This window comes from Lemur catta, chromosome 19 (assembly GCF_020740605.2).
Source record: "Lemur catta isolate mLemCat1 chromosome 19, mLemCat1.pri, whole genome shotgun sequence".
In the NCBI taxonomy this organism is placed as follows: Eukaryota; Metazoa; Chordata; class Mammalia; order Primates; family Lemuridae; genus Lemur; species Lemur catta.
This window is the reverse complement of record NC_059146.1, coordinates 24,252,436-24,273,052: the sequence shown is the minus strand read 5'-3', so window position 1 is coordinate 24,273,052 and position 20,617 is coordinate 24,252,436. Positions and strand designations below refer to the sequence as shown.

At 56.4% G+C, this 20,617-nt stretch overlaps 3 protein-coding genes across 3 annotated transcripts in view; all 3 read left to right on the top strand.

Annotated features, from left to right (window-relative positions):
* Positions 1–2,816, top strand: part of GRIN2D (glutamate ionotropic receptor NMDA type subunit 2D) — a 36,297-nt gene extending 33,481 nt beyond the window's left edge. Inside the window, exons 13-14 of the mRNA XM_045531268.1 lie at positions 29–261; positions 497–2,816. Of these exons, the coding sequence (XP_045387224.1) occupies positions 29–261; positions 497–1,837 (1,574 nt within the window). The 3' untranslated portion in view covers positions 1,838–2,816. The remainder of the gene's footprint in view (positions 1–28; positions 262–496) is intronic.
* Positions 2,817–3,723: 907 nt separating this feature from the next.
* GRWD1 (glutamate rich WD repeat containing 1) lies at positions 3,724–9,804 on the top strand. The gene is made up of 7 exons (XM_045531267.1): positions 3,724–4,095; positions 4,290–4,407; positions 4,590–4,752; positions 6,858–7,071; positions 7,209–7,351; positions 7,580–7,777; positions 8,871–9,804. The coding sequence occupies exons 1-7, from the start codon at positions 3,909–3,911 to the stop codon at positions 9,186–9,188; spliced, it is 1,341 nt and encodes a 446-aa protein (XP_045387223.1). The 5' UTR covers positions 3,724–3,908; the 3' UTR covers positions 9,189–9,804.
* A 1,680-nt stretch (positions 9,805–11,484) lies between these two features.
* Positions 11,485–18,870, top strand: KCNJ14 (potassium inwardly rectifying channel subfamily J member 14). Its single transcript, XM_045531266.1, has 3 exons — positions 11,485–11,827; positions 14,576–15,338; positions 16,964–18,870. Exons 2-3 carry the CDS (start codon positions 14,631–14,633, stop codon positions 17,558–17,560), a joined length of 1,305 nt encoding a protein of 434 aa, XP_045387222.1. The 5' UTR covers positions 11,485–11,827; positions 14,576–14,630; the 3' UTR covers positions 17,561–18,870.
* The last annotated feature ends 1,747 nt before the right edge of the window (positions 18,871–20,617 follow it).

Below are 20,617 nucleotides of genomic sequence, written 5' to 3'. Positions count from 1 at the left end.
CCGGTGACCTCTGATCCTCCTCCCCCAGATGAGATCGAGATGCTGGAGCGCCTATGGCTCTCCGGGATCTGCCACAATGACAAAATTGAGGTGATGAGCAGCAAGCTGGACATCGACAACATGGCAGGTGTCTTCTACATGCTCCTAGTGGCCATGGGCCTCTCCCTGCTGGTCTTCGCCTGGGAGCACCTGGTGTACTGGCGCCTGCGGCATTGCCTGGGGCCCTCCCACCGCATGGACTTCCTGCTGGCCTTCTCCAGGGTATGAAGGAGAGAGGGAGGCACACGGGGAGATGGGGGAGACACAAGCAAGAACTGGCAGAGACAGAGGGATGCAGGTAGAGATAGGGAGAGAGCGGGGAGACGCAGCATAGATGGGGAGGTACAAGGTGGGATGGGTAGAAATGAAGGGAGACGCGGGAGAGGAAGGAGGAACCGAGGGAAGGCAGGCATCTCCATCATCTCGCACTGACTTCGTCCTGTCCCCTGGGCCGCAGGGCATGTACAGCTGCTGCAGCGCCGAGGCCCCCCCGCCGCCAGCCAAGCCCCCGCCGCCGCCGCAGCCTCTGCCCAGCCCCGCGTACCCCGCGGCGCGGCCGGCGCCCGGCCCAGCGCCCTACGTGCCCCGAGAGCGCCCTGCCGTGGATCGATGGCGCCGGGCCAAGGGCCCAGGGCCGCCGCCGGGGGCCGCGGGCCTGGCCGACGGCTTCCACCGCTACTACGGCCCCATCGAGCCACAAGGCCTGGGCCTCGGCATGGGCGAGGCGCGCGCGGCGCCCCGGGGCGCGGCCGGGCGCCCGCTGTCCCCGCCGGCCGCGCAACCCCCGCAGAAGCCGCCACCGTCCTACTTCGCCATCGTGCGCGACAAAGAGCCGGCCGAGCCCCCAGCCGGTGCCTTCCCTGGCTTCCCGTCGCCGCCTGCGCCCCCCGCCGCCGCAGCCGCCGCCGTCGGGCCGCCCCTCTGCCGCCTGGCCTACGAGGATGAGAGCCCGCCGGCGCCCGCGCGCTGGCCACGCTCGGACCCCGAGAGCCAGCCCCTGCTGGGGCCCGGCGCGGGCGGTGCGGGCGGCGCTGGGGGAGCGGGCGGCGGAACCCCGGCCGCGCCACCCCCGTGCCGCGCCGCGCCGCCCCCCTGCCCATACCTCGACCTGGAGCCTTCGCCGTCGGACTCGGAGGACTCGGAGAGCTTTGGCGGCGCGTCGCTGGGAGGCCTGGAGCCCTGGTGGTTCGCCGACTTCCCCTACCCGTACGCAGAGCGCCTCGGGCCGCCGCCCGGCCGCTACTGGTCGGTCGACAAGCTCGGGGGCTGGCGCGCCGGCAGCTGGGACTACCTGCCCCCACGCAGCGGTCCAGCCGCCTGGCACTGCCGCCACTGCGCCAGCCTGGAGCTGCTGCCGCCGCCGCGACACCTCAGCTGCTCGCACGACGGCCTGGACGGCGGCTGGTGGGCGCCGCCGCCCCCGCCCTGGGCGGCTGGGCCCCCGCCTCGACGCCGGGCCCGCTGCGGGTGCCCGCGGCCGCACCCTCACCGCCCCCGGGCCTCGCACCGCGCGCCCGCCGCGGTTGCACCGCACCACCACCGCCACCGGCGCGCCGCGGGGGGCTGGGACCTCCCGCCGCCTGCGCCCACCTCGCGCTCGCTCGAGGACCTCAGCTCGTGTCCCCGCGCCGCCTCGGCGCGCAGGCTCACGGGGCCCTCCCGCCACGCTCGCAGGTGCCCACACGCTGCGCACTGGGGGCCGCCGCTGCCCGCCGCGCCCCACCGGAGACACCGGGGCGGGGACCTGGGCACTCGCAGGGGCTCGGCGCACTTCTCCAGCCTCGAGTCCGAGGTATGACGCGGCCTCGGGGGCCCCACCGCCCCCTTGGTCAGCGCAGGCCACGGCCCGAGGGGGCGCGCGGAGGGGACAGGACCCGTGTGGGTTGGGAAGGAAAACAATGGAACTGGCCCGACCGGCCTGGAGCAGCGTCATGTGCCCCCTTGCTTTGGGGGAAGCGGGAGCCAGAAAGGATTTGGTTCCCCAAGTCTCACCCAGACGGAGAGCGAGGGGGCGGGAGTCTCAGAGCCCACTGAACCTTTTTATAAACCCGACAAGGGCTTTTTAACGTCACCAGATGGGGCGGGAGGTTGGGGGGGGTCACGCCACGCCCGCGCCCCATCCCACACCCGGGGCCGTGGCCCCCACATCACTGTGCAGCTCCCCGGCCCCAGCCACGCCTCCGGGGAAGCCCGTTTTTAACCTTTCATCCATCGGGACTCAAAAAACTGTGAGACGCGTTCGCCAAACTGTGACCCCAGACCTTGGCCCCGCCACACAGAAACCCCTGACCCCAGACTGTGACTTCCAACTCCTAAAATGGTCATCCGACCCCAGACTGTGACCCCTGACCCCAAACTGTGCCCCCAACCAGACTGTGACCCTTGACATCAAACCGAAACACCCCTTCTGCCTTTTCCACCCTTAGCCGCTTTTCCTTACTTTGACCTAGGACACGTCCCCAACCGAAGCCCCGCCTTCCCTTGCCCCTCGATGATCCCAATCTTCCTCAAGCCAAAACTTCCCACCCTGCCTCACCTCCTTACCACCCCAGGTGCCACCAGCCACATCCTCTCCAGATCCAAACCCTTTGTTATGACCCTTCAGTCATGACCCAGCAGACCCTCAAAACCTTCCTCTTCCCAGATCTCCAGCCGGGTCTGGGGCTGGGTTGTGGAGGGGAGGATCTGGGGGTCCACACTTCACCACCAACCTCCCTTCCCACTCTCCTGTTCCACATTGCAGTGTTTGGAATAAACCATGTTTTTATGCCTCCTCAGTCCAAGCCTGAGCTCTGTGTCTGTCTCTTAGCCCCCTCAACCTCTCTGGAGGAAAGAGAAACTAAGAAAAGTCCCACAGGGTAAGAGGAAACAGAAGGAGAATTAGAGAGAGAACGGAGACTCTGAAGGGAAATGGGAAGACAAAGACGAAGAAAGAGGTGGTGGGAAGAAACCCTGAGAAGAAAGAGATTGAGAGGGAGCAGGGCACACAGAGACCCCAAGAGAGTGGTGAGAGAAATCTTTAGATACAAAATATTTTAGGATAAAATCTAGGGTCCCATTTCCTACGGCTACAGGCAACAAGGCTGACTAGATTCTTAATATCCTGCTTATGCAAGTGAAGAGTGTCTAACATAGCCCAGCCAATCCACATTATCTAGAATGCTGTTAATCTCACCAATGAGAATCTATTTCTAACATTTCATTATTCCAATTAGCCACACCACTGGTGCTGATGGACGATAAAGAGAGGCAAGGCACTTGTAATAGCTGCCTCCAGAGGCGCTGACCAAAGCTGCAATGTGAACGCCTGGTTAGGCAATTGACTGCCCCCAGAGGGTAGATCCAACCAACTAACTTACATATAATATCCAGCCTGTCTACACTAAAGCATTTTGAAATAAATTAAAACCATCATAACAGGGAGAGGAGAAGAAACCGGCTTTATGGGTCCTCAGGGAACAGAAACCCAGTCTCCTTGCTAGTGAGAGCTCGTTTGCATATATGAATAATTAATTAAGTGGAAGAAAGCTTTGGGAAGCTAACGTGGAAGATGGAGTCTTCCGGCTCTGAACTACTTTGATTGACAGGGAAACCAGACCTCCTGCAGAACTACAACTCCCAGAAGGCCTTGCCACGGCTATGAGGAGGAGCGCCCCAAAGTCACGCGGAACATGTAGTTTTGAGGCTTCTCTCGCTGGGCCATCACCCAGCTGACAACGTTATTTTAGTTCTCCTTCTCTCTCCTCCCACAGCCCTCTCTAATTGGTGGGCCGAGGAGGTTTCCAAGGTAACCGCGCAGTGGGGCGAATTCATTAGGTGGAAAGCTAAACCCGGAAGTGACGCTCTTACATTGCGCCAGCGGTGAGAAGATGGCGGCGCGCAAGGGTCGGCGGCGCACGTGTGAAACCGGGGAACCCATGGAGGCCGAGTCTGGCGACACAGATCCCAAGGGTTCAGCCCAGGTCTACCTGCCGGGGCGAGGACCGCCGCTGCGCGAAGGGGAGGAGCTGGTCATGGACGAGGAGGCCTATGTGCTGTACCACCGAGCTCAGACTGGTAGGGCTGTGGGCTCGGACTCCTGGGTCCTGAAGGCGGGCAATCCTGTGCCTTTAACATAAGAGACCCTCAGAAGAGAAGCCTGGGGTTTAAGAGAGGTGACGTAACACTGGAGACGATTGATCCCCGAGGGAAGTGAGGGTTGAGATCGCTGTGTCTCATCCTAACTCTTAAACTCCTCCTTCCGTCCTCAGGTGCCCCTTGTCTTAGCTTTGACATAGTCCGAGATCACCTGGGAGACAACAGGACACAGCTTCCTCTTACGCTTTACCTATGTGCTGGGACCCAGGCGGAGAGTGCCCAGAGCAACAGGTGGGTGAGACCGGAGGCTTTCCCAGAATGAGTAGTCCGAGACCTCAGCCCCTTCCTCAGAACCCAGGAGTTAGGGCTTCCAGTTTTTGCCCCTCCCAAACCCAGGAATCTGGGTTTCCAGCCTCCCTTCTCCTTGAGGATCCTGGCATCCAGTGTTTTTCTCACTCCACACTTTCTCCCAGACTGATGATGCTTCGGATGCACAATCTGCATGGCACGAAGCCCCCACCCGCAGAGGGCAGTGATGAAGAGGAGGAGGAAGAAGATGAAGAGGATGAAGAAGAGCGGAAGCCTCAGCTGGAGCTGGCCATGGTGCCCCACTATGGTGGCATCAACCGAGTTCGGGTACATATGGTCCCAAGAGCTTGCTTTGTATTCTCTGGAGCAAATCTTACCCATCTGCTATATCCATACTTCTCCCAGAACCTTTTTGTGCCCTTCAGCTTTTAGAAAAAAACTTGTCACACCATAGTTTTATATATTTTATCTTTTTTCCTTTTGAGACAGAGTCTCACAGGTAAAGTGCAGTGGCATCATCATAGTTCACTGCAACCTCAAACTCCTGGGCTTAAGCAATCCTCCTGCCTCAGCCTCCCAAGTAGCTGGGATTACAGGCGAGCACACCACTATGCCCTGCTAATTTTTCTATTTTTTGTAGAGATGGGGTCTTGCTCTTGGTCAGGCGGGGCTCAAACTCCTGAGCTCAAATGATCCTCCCACCTTGGCCTGCCGGAGTACTAGGATTACAGGTGTGAGTCCACACCCGGCCTATATATTTTAACTATTATGATAGTTTTCATTATATGTTATGTACTGCTTTAGATTATAAGGATAGTTTTTACGTTCTTCACCCTTCTCTTTGGTAAAATGGTGAGAGTTATAAAACTTGATGGAGTTGATATGAGGATAAAATGAAATAACTTACAGTGCCTAGAACAGCACCTGGTTGTAATATGAGATTTGTGCTTTTCATTATATTATTACTTACGAACTGTTTTGGGATGTGGGTTTTCTTTGTTTTCCACTTTGGAGTCAAAGCATCTTTTGACCAGGTAGATGTGTGAATAAAAGGAGATGGCGTATGAGTGTACTTAGAGCAGTACTTGGCTCCTAGCTGTTCTGTGTGTTTCTGTTAAATTATTATTACCATGTTTCAGGGCTGTTCTAGGTCCTGAGGACTTAGCAGCAAGCAAAAGGTCTCTGGATCCTTGAACTTACATGCTAGTGGGGGAAGGGAACAAGAAGAAACTAAGTAAATGTGTAGTATGTCAAAAGGTGCTGAGTATTATGGAGGAAAAGTAAAATGAAGCTGTATAAGAGGATTAGGGTATTCCTGGGGTAGAGTTGCTATTTTAGATAGTGCGGTCAGGGAAGTATTCGGTGATAAAGTGCTGTTTGAACAGACACCCACAGGTAGTGAGGCAGGGAGCCATGGCTACCTGTGGGAAACACATTTGCAGGCAAAGGAAACACAAGTTCAAAGGCCCTGGGGTGAACCTGACATGTTTGAGGAGTTTCAAGGGAAGCTCCAGAGTCTGGTGTGTCTGGAACAGAATGAACAGGGTGGAGGGAGGAGATGACAAGAGTTGGCACAGAGGATACATATTGTTTAGGGCTTGGGCTTTTACTTGGGAGAATTTGGGAGCCACTGGAGAGCTTAAAGCGGAGGAAAGATGGAGTCTGGCTTTTGTTTTAAAGGAATCCCTATGGCTGCCATATTGAGAATCAGTTTTGGGGAGACAAGGGCAGAAGGATAGAGCCCTGTTAGGAGGCTGTTACAGTAATTCAAGGGAAGGGTGACATTAGTAGTAGCTGGAGTGACAGCAATAGAGGTGAAGGAGGGGGTGGAAGTGTGTGTTTTTAGTGTAGCTGGTATAAATGTTGGGCATGAGAAAGAAGAGACAAGACAGGAATGAATGGTAGTTTGGGGTCTGAGGTAGGGAACGTGGAGAGGCGTTGTAGGTGGCAATTAAGAGCTGCTTATGTTCGAGTGGTCAGTGCAGTAAGAGTCTGGAGTTCAGGAGAGAGGTCAAGGCCAGGGGATACTGGACACCTAGAGGCTGGACAAGACCTAGTGAGCAAACGTACAGAGGCAGAGAGATCCGAGGACTGGTCCTCCAGCATTTACAGGGTTATAGCGACCGGGAGTCTGAACACACTCCCGAGGGCTGGTGGGAATTGCACCCTCAATTTCCAGACATCTTGGAGCTTTGTCCTCCCACCGTACCTCCTCCACCCACCCCCCACATACCTAAGAGAGTTGTGCCAGTTACCAAGCTGGTCTTGCAGGTTGTGGTTTCCTTCCCACGGAGTTTTCTGTGACCTGTAGTCCCAGACCCGGGAGATCCGCAGAAGTGCAGTTCTTGTTCTCAGGGATGGAGGAAGCTTATGGTCACCACCCTGAGCCTCCTATCCCCGCACTTCACACATCCTTCCCCCTTCCCCTGCAGGTGTCATGGCTGGGCGAGGAGCCTGTGGCCGCAGTATGGTCAGAGAAGGGCCAGGTGGAGGTGTATGCACTGCGGCGGCTCCTACAGGTGGTGGAGGACCCCCAGGCCCTGGCAATCTTCCTCCGGGACGAGCAGGCGCGAGTGAAGCCCATCTTCTCCTTCGCTGGCCACATGGGTGAAGGCTTCGCACTCGACTGGTCCTCGCGTGTGCCTGGTGAGTCTCTGGGGCGAGCGTGTGGTCGTGGAGGTGGGAAGGAGTGGGGCTGCCGCAAGGGTGGGTGCTTAGGCTGCAGAGATGAGAGTGACCTGTGGGCAAGTAGGACAAAATTGTCTCCTGACTGCCTTTCCCAGGTCGCCTGCTCACCGGAGACTGTCAAAAGAACATCCATCTCTGGACACCTACCGACGGCGGCTCCTGGCACGTGGACCAGCGGCCATTTGCGGGCCACACGAGCTCCGTGGAGGACCTGCAGTGGTCACCAACTGAGGACACAGTGAGGGAGGGCTGGGGGCCCAGACGCCTAGGTCTGCTGGGTGATGGGCTGGAGACCTAGAATCCTGGGTCTGAGGGAAGAGGGTTCTGGGGGCCTGTTAGCAATTCAGTTTTCAGGCTACGTCCTAGCAAGGGAGACACTGAAAGAAAGGATAGCGCCCCACTAGTTCCAGGTCTTCACCCTGGGGTGGGAGGTATGTCTGGGTTACTCAGACTCCGCCTTGTCCAGGTGTTCGCCTCCTGCTCAGCTGACGCCTCCATTCGCATCTGGGACATCCGAGCAGCCCCCAGCAAGGCCTGTATGCTTACCACGGCCACCGCCCATGATGGGGATGTCAACGTCATCAGCTGGAGCCGCCGGGAGCCCTTCCTGCTCAGTGGCGGGGATGACGGGGCCCTTAAGGTCTGGGACCTTCGGCAGTTCAAGGTATTTTCCCACCTGGATGCTTGGGGGTTAGAGAAGCTACTGATCCCAGCAGCCACTGCGATTTTTAGGTGTTTCCTTCCTTAAATGGTTTTATACAACCAGAGCTGGGAACAGGCCCTTAGAACTAGAATCCAGCCCCTTCGTGGTACAGATGAGGTCATCAACTCCACGAGGTGAATAGATGACAGGAGATGGAAGACGCTGGGGGGGGCGGCGGAGACTACAACTCCATCTGTGTAGCCGCTGCACTAGGGGCTTCAGGGAATTGTAGTTTGTCTCATTAGTAGATTTATAGAATCAGCGGAGACTTGAGCCCAGCTCACTCATTGCAGGAGAGGACTGAGGTGCAGAAAGGACAGCAGCAAATGTGACGTAACAGCCAAGCTAAGAGTTGACCTTGTAGAGCTGAGCTGAGAGGAGAAATTGCAGCCTCTGGTATTCTCTGGACAAAGCCGTAACTTCATATGGCTTCCTGGGGCACTATGATGTGGCCTTTTATTCCCTCCTCCAGCATAATTGGTTCTATAGAATCAGCCCTGGGGAAGGTTCCAGAGATGGATTCCAGCCCCCTGGCCCAGCAGGTCATGGGCTCAGCTGATTGACATTAGCACTTTGGAGCCACTTCTCCCAATCAGAGAGACTTTGCTTCCCAGTGGAGCCTTTGCTTTAGTAAAAGTGCTGTTGTTGTTCTTTGTGGTTCTTTGGGTTGGCTGCCTCTGGAGCTTCTGGGAGTCGTGCTTTTGTTCCCTTTAAGGCCTTTGTAGAATCCGCTGGGAGAACTGTTAGAGACCCACCCCCTCCTTTTATAGGAGAGGAAACAGAGAAACGCCCAGGGTAGAGCAGGGGTGGGGATTTTATGACCTGAGCTGAAAGGGGCATCTTTGCAGGCAAAACCACAATTCCCAGCAGCCCCTGGGACAGTAAGCCTCATCACAGCTGGACTTTGCCTTTCATGGACTCAGCTTGTGGGGGCTTAAGGGGTGGAGCCCTGGTTGAACCCTGAGGCTGGAGAGGGCTGGGGGGCTCTGCCTGGGTCCCCCCAAGGGTCAGGCTGAGGTGTTCAGAGCCCATCACGCCCATCCTTTCCCCGTAGTCTGGCTCTCCTGTGGCTACCTTCAAGCAGCACGTGGCCCCCGTGACCTCTGTCGAGTGGCACCCGCAGGACAGCGGGGTCTTCGCAGCCTCAGGCGCAGACAACCAGATCACACAGTGGGACCTGGCAGTGGAGCGGGACCCTGAGGCCGGCGACGCAGAGGCCGAGCCCGGGCTGGCCGACCTCCCCCAGCAGCTGCTGTTCGTGCACCAGGGCGAGACCGACCTGAAGGAGCTGCACTGGCACCCGCAGTGCCCCGGGCTCCTGGTCAGCACGGCTCTGTCGGGCTTCACCGTCTTCCGCACCATCAGCGTGTGAGGCGGCCCCGGCGCTCCGCTCCCACCTTCCGCTTGGGGACTGAGGTTGAAGTTGTTTCCCCTGGAAGGGGTTCATTCAGGTCTGTTGACTGCCCCCCGCCAACCCCAAGAGAAGGGCTCGGTGTGGACTATTGTCTGCCTTGATGGATTCTGTTCCATGTACTGTTCTCTAAAAGCACCGGCTTTGGTCCGGTGACCCTGCCCACCAAAGGACTTGGTTTGACCATAACTCTGTGAACCCACTGCCACCCGGAGACTCGGCTCAGCCAGTGACTCCGTCAGAGGACGTGGTTGGCCTCATATGGCCGGTGTGGGGGTGGATTTTTGTCTGCTGTAACGCCTGGCTTGACCCTTTGGACACCTGCTCCAGGACCCAGTTTCGGATGCGGGGTCCCCAGGGATCCCCAGGCCTTGGCAGGGCTGGATCACATTTGAGGTGTGGGTTCCTCAGACATGATGTGGTTCTGCCCCTTGTCTTCCTGCCTGTTGGCTTTGGCCGGGATTTCCCAGTGGGGACTGCGTGGGCCCCTGCCCGCCCCCCAGGATGCAGGTGGGGCTGTTCAGGGAGGAAGGTCGGGGCTCCTGGGGGGCAATAAAGGATCAGAATGAGGCCGGAAGCCCGTGTGAGACCCTGGTCCTTTGGCCACATCCCTATGGGGAACCTGGGGGCTGAGGCAGGAATTCAGCACCCAGCTGTCCCTAGGCCACTAGGCTGGGAGAGGCCACTGGGAGTCCCATGCAATCCAAGCCTCGACCCACTGGGTGCCTCTGGTTCTCCCTTCTCTAAGTTTCATTCCCTCTGGAACTCGCTCTGGCTCAACGAGAGGGGATCCCTCCTGTACCCCCCAACTTACTAAGGCTTCATCTTGAGGGGACCCAGGGAGCCCCCATTTCTCCTTCCCTCCATTTCTTTCCCCTTTATCACTATCTCACGTTTGTTTCTGTGTTCCCTAGTCTGTGTCACTGCTCTTTCTGTGTCCCCGTCTTCTGCGGTCTCCTGTGCCCTGTTGTCTGCGTCCCTGCCCCCGTCTCTGTCTCTCTCCTCCGCCACTGTCTCATCCAGCCTGCCTGGGCTGCGGCCCAGCCCGGCCTGGCCGTCCTCCCTGGCTCCCCCTCTGCAGCGCTGAGCTGGCCCCACCCCCGCCCCCTCCGGCCAGGCCTCTGATCCGCCTGTGGACTCAGAGGTCCTGTGCACTCGGAGGTCGGCACCGCACGAGGGCCCGGGGCCAAGGACGGACCACAGCCCCTCTTGGCACCCACAGAGGCTTCCCCTCAGCCCGAGCAGAGGAGCCCCCAGCGGAGGGCATGGGGGTGGGCCGCCCCACCAGGTACGTGCCTCTATGCAAGGTCCAAGGCCCGAGCCACATACCTCCTCCCTCCGGCCGCTGCCCCCCCATCCTCCCGTGCCTAAGACCAGCTGGGCCACCTCTGCCCCGACATCCCTGTGTCCTCAATGTTGCCCCCTCAGGGAGGCCCCCAGTGACAGACTCCAGTCCCAGAAGAATCCCCCCACCCCACCCCCACCCTTCCTTTGAAAGAGCCGCTTTCTCATCTCTGTCTCTTCCCTCTGACTCTGTCTTCACAATTCCATCCCCCCGTCTCTTTCATTTCTCACGACCCGATCTCCAATTCTCTTTTCCCCAGCTGGTCTTTAGTCTGCCTGTCTCTTCTCTGTCCCCTGTCCCCTCTGGGTCTCTGGTCTTCCCCCCTCCATCTCTGTTTCTCTGTCCCCCTCTCCCTCTGGGTCTCTGTCTCTCTCTTGGTCTCTGTCTCTCTCTGGGTCTCTGTCCCCTCTCTCCGGGTGTCTGTCTCTCTCTCTCTGGGTCTCTGTCCCCCTCTCTCTGGGTCTTTCTCCTCCTTCTGGGTCTGTGTCCTCACCTGGGTCTGTGTTCCCCACCTCCAGGTTCCTGTTCCCCTTGAGGGTCTTGGTACTTCTCTCTCTTGGGGCTCCCTCCCTCCACCCTTCTCTCTTCCCACCCATCTCCGAGTCTCTGTCTTTCTGCAGTCTTTCCCCCACAGCCCTCTCCTGTGGCTCTCTGCTCTCCAGCCTGCTGTCCAGACCACACTGCTAGGTGGGGAGTAGGAGAACATCCTGGTTTCAGGGAAAGAGTATGAGAATGTGTGTGAATTTGGCGGGGAGGAGGTTGGAGCTCGGGGGCGGGGCTTCCTGGCCTCAGATTAGACAGTGACTTTGACTCAAAGTTGATGCACCTTAAGCCCCATGTCTCCTTTATATGGAAACATTAAGCTGCTCTCGCAGGTCAGGCGGAGGATGGGGGGGAGGACTTCGGGCCCGGGATCCTTTTCCCTCCCATCCTGCCTTTACTGGGGAAGGGGGGTGGCCTGAGCCCGAGTGGCATTCGCCAGCCTGGGAGCTGGGCCATGTGGGGTGCAGACGGCCCCTGGGTGGTGAAGGTCCCCGTTGGCTCTGTGAAACGGACACAGTCAGGTCTGCCTCTCAGGGCTGGGGCGGGACCCGAGGATTTAGGGGACAGTCCTGGCAGGGGAAGGCTCAGGACCCAAGCCAGCATCCCACCCCGGCACTGTGTGGGGCTGGCCAGGTCACAGCTCTCTCTGAGCCTGTTTCCCGAGTGTGGAAGGGGTGATGATCTTGACCTCCCTGCGTCCTGAGCAGTCAAGGTGAGCAGTGGGGTCTGGTGGAGTCCGGTGGGGGGACTGAGTGCTCCAGGAGCCCATCCTGAAGCCTGGCACATAGTAGGTGCTCAGGAAACAGGAGCGAACTTGATAAGACTGGTTCAGCCCTGGGGCCTAAGGTGCCTGAGAGGCCAGGCTGGGAGTCCAGGTTTTGCTACTCCCCTCCCAGCTGAGGGACCTGAGGCAGGGGACTAATCTCAGGGCCTCAGTTGGCTTTTTTGTGAAAAGCGAAGTCCCCACATCAAAGGGTTGCAGTTAGAGATGGGCAGTGGGCACAAGAGGGCCCGCCTGGGGTGGGGGTGAAGGCTGGGTCAGTGTCCCGCCCACCTCCCCTCACCCAGTTACTGGGGTGGTTCCTGAGAGGTGGGACCAGTGCAGAGTGGGGTTTCCGGGCTGGAGAGGGGCTGCAGGTATAGAGGCTGCGTCCTGGATTCTGACCTCAAACCTGCCCCCTTTTTAGGAGAATGATCTCTAACATCCAGGGTTGTTGAGGGGGAGGAAAGAGTCAAGGTTGGGGCCCATTGTGGGTGCTGGACACAGCCAGGCTCGGCCACTCTGACCTGAGCCTCAGCTCTGCCTCTGTTCAACAGTTCTAATAAACCCCCACATGGCAGGGCTGTGAGGGTGGCCATGGGCAGCAGGTAGGTGCTAAACTTGACATTGACTAATAGTCCTCTCGCTGGATGGAGTGTCCCAGGCCCTGCCAATAAGCCCATGAGGATCCCCAGGACCTGGTACAGAGGGCACATGGTCCATGAGTGCTTGGTAAATACGGGTGGAATTGATTTGCAAATTCTTTAACCCCTGGTACTGCTCGTCCTAGCCCCGCCGGGTCCTAGAAATCCTCCCACCACAGGGCCAAGTGTTAAACTTGCAGTTGCTGGAGGGTGGTGAGGTCTGCAGGCCCATGCCCAGCCCCTTCCCTCCTGTCCTCCACCCTGCCAGGCTGCTGGGATTCCCTCCATTTCACAGATGAGACAACTGAGGCTCAGGAAGGGGTGTGACCTGTCACTGGTCACACAGCTAGTCAGTGGCTGAGCAATTTGGGTCTCTGGAAAAAGAACCCAGGGATCTCACGGCACACGGTGGGCCAGCAACACAGCCCTTCCTGACCTTGATGAAGTCCCAATTTCCCCATTGTACAGTTGAGGAAACTAAGGCCCAGGAAGAGTTGCCCAAGGTCAGAGGGCCTGTTTTACTTATTTATTTTATAATCCATTCACTGAAATATAATTCACATAGCGCACAATTCACTCATTAAAGTGTACAATTCAATGGTCTTTAGTATAGTCACAGTTACACAACCATCACAATTAATTTTAGAACATTCTCATCACCCCAAAAAGAAACCCCATGTCCTGGCAATCCCTTCCCCATCACCCCATTTCCCCAGCCTTAGGCAACCACTAGTCTACTTTCTCAATTTATACATTTGCCTGTTCTGGACATTTCATATAAATGGAGCATACAGTAAGTGCTCTTTTGTGACTGGCATCTCTCAGCATCATGTTTTCAGGGTTTATCCATGTTGCTGCATCTATCGATACTTCATTTCTCCTTACTGTCAAATAGTGCACATTGGCTGAACATACCACATTTTATTTATCCATTCACCAGTTGATGGATATTTGGGTTTCCACCCTTTGGCTATTGTTAGGAATGTTGCTATGAACATGTGTGTATCAGTTTTTGTGAGGACATTTGTTTGCATTTCGCTTGGGTTCATATGTAGGAGTGGAATTGCTGGGTAACACGGTCACTCTGTGTCTAATCATTTCAGTAACCGCCGGACGGGTCTCCACAGCAGCTGCAATTCTACATTCCCACCAGCAGTGGTGGTTGCCAATTTCTCCACATTTTCACCAAGGCTTGTCACTGTCTGTTTTTTTATTATCACCATCCTAAGTGGGTGTAAAGTAGTATCTCATTGTGGTTTTCATTTGCATTTCCCTGGTGGCTAATGATGTTAAGTATCTTTTCATGTGCTTTTTGACCATTTGTGTACCTTCTTTGGAGAAATGTCTATACGGGTCTTTTGCCCACTTTTAAAGTGGGTTATTTGTCTTTTTATTATTGAGTTGCAAGGCCCCCTTATTTATCATAGATGCAAGTTGCTTATCAGATATATGGTTTGCAGCTACAATATTTTCTCCCACTGGCTGTTGTCTTTTCACTTTCTTGATAGTGTCCTTTGAAGCACAACAGTTTTTCACTTTTGATGAAATTCAATTTATCTACCCTTTTTTCCTTTGTTGCTTTCTGAGCCTGTTTTCCAACCATAGCTGACCTCAGAGCCCGGGCTCCTCTCTCATTGCTGACTCCATGCAGAGAAGCGGTTACACTTTCCCGGTTATGAGCGTGGACTCTGGAGCCGGCCTGCCAGCCTTCCAATCCCAGTTTACTTAGCTGTGATCTTAGGTGACAGCTTACCTCACCGGCTTGCTCTGAGGCTCAAATATGTAAATTCATGTAAAGTGCTTACAACAGTGTCTACACTGTATAAACAGTATAATTTATATAACAAATTGTACATTGAATACAATTTAGTATTGTGTTTGTCGTTGCAACACAAATAAGTATCTCCTGCAGTATTATTGCCGTTGATACTGTACCCTTCCAACTTGGAGGGTGAGCACAGTTGACAGATGACGCCACTGAGGCCCTCAGCATGCCTAGCCCACGAGCCCCGCCATTCATGGCACCCCTGACGTTCACGCCCGTTTCTTGTCCCAGCAGGTTGGGGGCGCCCGCCCCCCACTAGGCCAAGTGGAGGGGGTCCCTCCGCCCAATGGGCCTGGCCAGGGCCCTACGCCGCCTGAGCGGCGTCCTGGAGTCGGGGGACAGCCGGGCCGGCGATGAGGAGGAGGCCGGGCCGGGGCTCTGCCGCAACGGGTGGGCACCGGCGTTGACGCCGGTGGGCCGGCGCCGCGGCCGCTTCGTCAAGAAGGACGGGCACTGCAACGTGCGCTTCGTGAACCTGGGCGGCCAGGGCGCGCGCTACCTGAGCGACCTGTTCACCACGTGCGTGGACGTGCGCTGGCGCTGGATGTGCCTGCTCTTCTCCTGCTCCTTCCTCGCCTCCTGGCTGCTCTTCGGCCTGGCCTTCTGGCTCATCGCCTCGCTGCACGGCGACCTGGCCGCCCCGCCGCCGCCCGCGCCCTGCTTCTCCCAGGTGGCCAGCTTCCTGGCCGCCTTCCTCTTCGCGCTGGAGACGCAGACGTCCATCGGCTACGGCGTGCGCAGCGTCACCGAGGAGTGCCCGGCCGCCGTGGCCGCCGTGGTGCTGCAGTGCATCGCCGGCTGCGTGCTCGACGCCTTCGTGGTGGGCGCCGTCATGGCCAAGATGGCGAAGCCCAAGAAGCGCAACGAGACTCTAGTCTTCAGCGAGAACGCGGTCGTGGCGCTGCGCGACCACCGCCTCTGCCTCATGTGGCGCGTGGGCAACCTGCGCCGCAGCCACCTGGTCGAGGCCCACGTGCGGGCGCAGCTGCTGCAGGTGCAGTGGGGAGTTTGGCAGGGGCCCCGGGGCATGTGGGAGACGCGGGCCCGGGGCGGCAGCCCGGGGGTGGGCGGGGGTGCAGACTGCGGGTGCGGCCTGAGCACTTGCAGGAGATGGAAGCCCAAGGGACAGGTCTGGACTTGAGACATAAGGAGCTTCCTGCGGCTCAACGGGCCCGCTATGGGACTGTGGTGAATCTAGACCCGAGAGGACCACGCGTGGCCCGAACACGCTCTGGACTACAATCCCCAGGGGCCTTTGGGTCATGAGAAGTACCCAAACCGGGGTGGTCTGAGAAGATGGTAGTTTTGCCGGTGGTGGGGTCTGCGTGACCCTTCCATGGCTCCGGTTTGCAATTCTCAGCAGACACTGTGGCACAGACGGTGGCCTGGGACTTGAAGCCAGGCCCCTGTGGGATTGTGGGAGATGTAGTCCCGACCATGGGGTGCGGCTCACACCTGCAGAGCTGTGGAACACAGGCCTCCAGGCCTCTAGGCACGGGGTCCTACGGCGTCTGTGGCAGACTTCCATCCCCCACCCTAGTGGCCCAGTCTGTCCCGCCAGCCTCCTGCCATCTGGGAACGGGGTGGGGGTTGGGAAACCGTCTTGAATTGTAGCTACAATTCAAACTACACCTCCCATCAGCCCCTGGGCAGGCAGCTCCCCTTAGTGTTCCTAGTACCGTAGTCAAATTGCTCAGACATCTCTGTTCTCAACAAACTCTGGAGCAGCAGCTGCCCTTGCCCAAGTACAGACACTTAAGAACTCTGGGCTGAGGCTGGACTTCAGGGAGAGGGAGGATGGGGGATGGTGAGAACTACAACTTCCAGCAGCTTCTGGGCTTCCTCTACATGGGGCTCCCAGAAACAGTTGCAAGAGAATAAGTGCCCTCCTTCCACCTCTGTCTCCTGCCTAACTGAGACACCAGGATTCATGACCAGGAGGGATACTGCTTCTTGCAGAAGTCTTTGGGGCAGTGACTTGGCCTGGGAGGTGGGTATGGGGCCAGTGGGCAGGGAGGGCAAAACCAATGCCACCCCTTCAACACACACACATGCACACACACGCACAGTGGGCTGGAGGGGCTTGTATTTGGTGTGGGGATAGCTCAGGGGCTAGCCTGAGGTTGTGGTGGAGTACAGGGTGTTGGACCTAGATTGTCCTTTTTCCTCCTTATTGTCATCCTGGTTTATCTTTCTCTGGCCATATATTGAAAGCCATTTTTCTATCCCTCTCCTCTTTCTTCAATTCCTTCTGTTGTCTCTCTGTCTTGCTGATTTCTGTGCCTCTATGCCAATATCATTCTGTCTGTCTGTCTGTCTCTCTCTTTCTCTCCCTTCTGGGTTTGTATCCCCCAAACCTCTCTGGGACTCTGTCCCTCCCTTTCTCTGGACCTTCATCCTCCCCTCCCTGGGTCTCTGGCCCCTCTCCCTCTGGGTCTCTGTGCCCTCCCTGGGTCTCTGTCTCCCGGTCTCTCTGGATCCCGGTTCTCACCCTGCCCCTCTCCACTGTCGATCTTTCCTCTTCTTTTTCTGCATGTTGATTCCTTTCTCTCACTCTCTCTGTCTGCTCATCTCTGTGCTCCCTGCTCTCTGTCTTCGGCTCCTTGCCTTTTGCTGCAGCCCCGAGTGACCCCAGAAGGTGAGTACATCCCGCTGGACCACCAGGATGTGGACGTGGGCTTTGATGGAGGTACCGATCGCATCTTCCTTGTGTCTCCCATCACCATCGTGCATGAGATCGACTCTTCCAGTCCTCTGTATGAGTTAGGACGTGCTGAGCTGGCCCGAGCAGACTTCGAGCTGGTGGTCATTCTCGAGGGAATGGTTGAAGCCACCGCCATGACCACACAGTGTCGCTCGTCCTACCTCCCTGGTGAGTTGCTCTGGGGCCATCGTTTTGAGCCAGTCCTCTTCCAGCGTGGCTCCCAGTATGAGGTCGACTACCGCCACTTCCATCGCACTTATGAGGTCCCAGGGACACCTGTCTGCAGTGCCAAGGAGCTGGATGAACGGGCAGAGCGGGCTTCCCAGAGCCCCAAGTCTAGCTTCCCTGGCTCTCTGGCCGCATTTTGTTATGAGAATGAACTTGCACTGAGCTGCTGCCAGGAGGAAGATGAGGAAGAAGAGGCCAAGGAGGGGGATGGGATGGAGACAGAAGATGGGGCTGCCAGCCCCCGAGTTCTCACACCAACCCTGGCGCTGACCCTGCCCCCATGATGCAAGCTGATGACCCCTTCCCTGTTTGTGTGCCCTCCCAGAGGTAGCAAGATGGAGAGATGGAGCCCTCTCCTGGGATGGGGGTGGGTGTTTCCCAAGACCGACAAGCCTGCTGGGTAAATGACCAGCTGGTGAGGTTCTGCCATGCCTGATGGACTCACCATGGACAGACTGGACCTTAATTCCTCTGCTTCTGTGCTTCTTCCTGAGACCCCTTTACGAGCCCAATTCCTGAGTCTCACCAGAGCTGAGGGATTCAGAATTCTGGACCACCCAAGAGGCAAAGACTGGTGGTTCCAGATTCGTCTACACGGTTGGTCCTGTGTTGTTAAGCAGGATCAGAAATCAATGGTATAGACCACCTCCAGGGGAGGAAGTCAGCAGTTCTTTAACAGTACCAGAGATCAAGAGTTTGTAGGTCTGGATTCACCTAAGATTCAAGGGCTATTGCTTCTCGATTCAGCCAACCAAGTAGCAAATCATTTGTTCTAGACCACCTAAAGAGGGAAGGTTGTGGAAGGCCCCCAAGTACTCAAGACCATCTTGATTGACCAAAGACAAGGAATGGTGACTGCAAGTCAAGAAAAGACCTGTGGTTCGAGAAAGCCCAATAGTTGAGATTCTGTGAGTCTAGGTTGACCACAGAGACAAGCATTGGTGATTCTAGAACAGGTTTTATTTAGAGAGTTGAATTACTCCAGAAACTAGAGTTATGTTTCTAGAATGCACAAAACAATGGTGAGTTTGTGAGTTAAAACAGCTAAAGTGACAGACCAGGAGTTCTTTATATTAGATAACTCCAACTTCTGGTTATAGAGCATCCAGCTGAGGGGAATGAGCAGTGCTTCTGAATGATCCACAGGGTGGTGGTTTTCTTTTAAGTGCCATTCTAGAATGTCCACAAGGAATCAGGATTCTGTGGCCCTAGCTTAATCACAGAGTCGAGGAAGGAGTGGCGATTTGAGATGTCTGAGATTTGCTGGTTCCAGTTTGCCCAATGGAGGTGGGAATCATGATGATTCTAGATGACTTCTTGTGCTTCTGTAATGCCAAAAGGAATTAAGGCTCCAGGGATCCAGAGTTTTCTATTACCAAAGCCTGGACGTTCTAGTCACCTCCAGGTAAACTGCTCACCAGTTCTGGGAGGTGAACCCAGGACTTGATGAACAGCATTTCTGGGCTGACCTAGAAGGTGAGGGTTCAGGTGAGACCCTGTAGGTCACAGGGCTAATTAGTGGGCAATGGAAGGGGGAGGCCCAAGGCTGGTGAGTCTAGAGTGTTCTGGAATCTTACACCTAGTGATGTGTGTCTATTTCCTAAAGATGTTATATTATACATATGTGTATTATATATATATGTAATATAAATACAGATATCTATCTATTTTTGCCTCTGGTTCCTACAGCAGGGTTAGAAATGGAGCTCCAGCTATTTGGAATGGCATCCTTTTCAAGGATCAAGGAAACTTTGCTCTAAATCCCGGTTACTATGGGACTTTGGGCCAATCACTGTCCTCTCTTTACCTCACTTTCCCCATCTGTAAAAATGGGGCACTGGAACTTGGATCTCTCCGTGGGCCTTCCCAGCGGGACAATTCCTGATGCCACTGAGGGTGGGGTGGGGCTGCAGGTCCTGGGGATTTCCCAGCTTTCTCTGCTGCTGGATCACACGACCTTCCAGGGGCGGCTGGGGTGGAAGATGCTCTTGGAGGCTGGCTCTGAACTTGGGTGTCTGAATCACAGGGCAAGGGTAGCAAGGGCTGTGGCTAACAGCCATGGTCACCGCCTCCCTGGTCTAGCTTGGGGATCTGGGGAAGGAGGAGGTAGCGTTAAACACCAGGGATTGTCCCACTGTGGGAAGGTGGGTGTTTTAGGGGGATACCTGTCCCCCAGATTAAAGAACTGGGAGCCCTGGTGGCTGTGTCTGTGTGTTTCTCAGGTATGGGTCTTTGGGCCTGGCCCCCTGCCCATATTGCCATCTACCTAAGTGCCCAGTAGGCTGGAAGCCAGCTGCAGAAGGAGCCAGTGCCAGGGAGGAAGACATGTTCTCACCCCTGTATTTGGACCAAGGGCAGGCACTGCCGTTGTCCATCAGCCTGTCCAAGTGCTGCATCAACCCAGGTCCCCCCTCTGGCGTCTCCATCTCCCTTTATCCTTCAGAATCCCCATGTAATAACCGGATGGGATTAATTAGCTGGCTGCTGTCCCAGCTCAGAGTGTCTGCGGTAGGGACTGGGACAATGGAAACACAGGGTTGGGGAAGTGTGTTAAGTTGGAGATGAAAGAGCAGGAAGGGGGTTCTGTTTGGAAGGAGAGGGGTGGGGGCAGTGCTGGCACAGCCTCGGTCTCCATGGGGGAGGGCAGGACCTGGGCCACTCATAAAGGTCAGTGAAGGGATTAGGAGGCTCTGTGTCTAATCCAACAGCTTAACCAGGTCCTGGCCCCGAATCCATCCCCACCTGCCCAGCCCAGGGACAGCGAATGAGGACGAGGCCCAGACATCACTTTAGCCCCCATTATGGCCTGCCGTTTTACGGGGGTTCCCTACTTCACCATTCTGGCCAGGCCCAGAATCCCCTTTCCTTGCAAGTAATGGAAAAGAGGCTGGGGAAGGGGAGAGGCCTCAGATGTGGCAGGACTTTGAAAGGAGGGAGGAGTTAAAGAAGGGCTAGAGTATGAGAGGACAGGGGAACTTGAAGTGAGGGTAGCGGGAGAGGAGGGGGAATCAGAGAGGTGGGAGGGTGCTGAGGAAAAGGGGGTTGTCATGGAGGAGGATGCTGGGGAAAGGGAGCAGTCTTCGGAGGAGGATGGTAACGTAAGGGGAGGAGTTAGTGGAATGAGGGAGGAGCCTGAGAGGCAGAAGGAGCCAGGAAGGCGGCGCCTGTGCTTTCACAAAATTTGGCCCTCCGCTGTTGTCCTTTGCTCCATGACAGGTACCAAATAACATAGCATTTGGGAGAAAGAATAGGTCTTCCGTTTCACCGCTCCTTGACTCTGAAAAGGCCGAGGAGGATGGGGAGGTCATGGGAGGTGACAAGGAAAGGGTTTGGAGACAGGA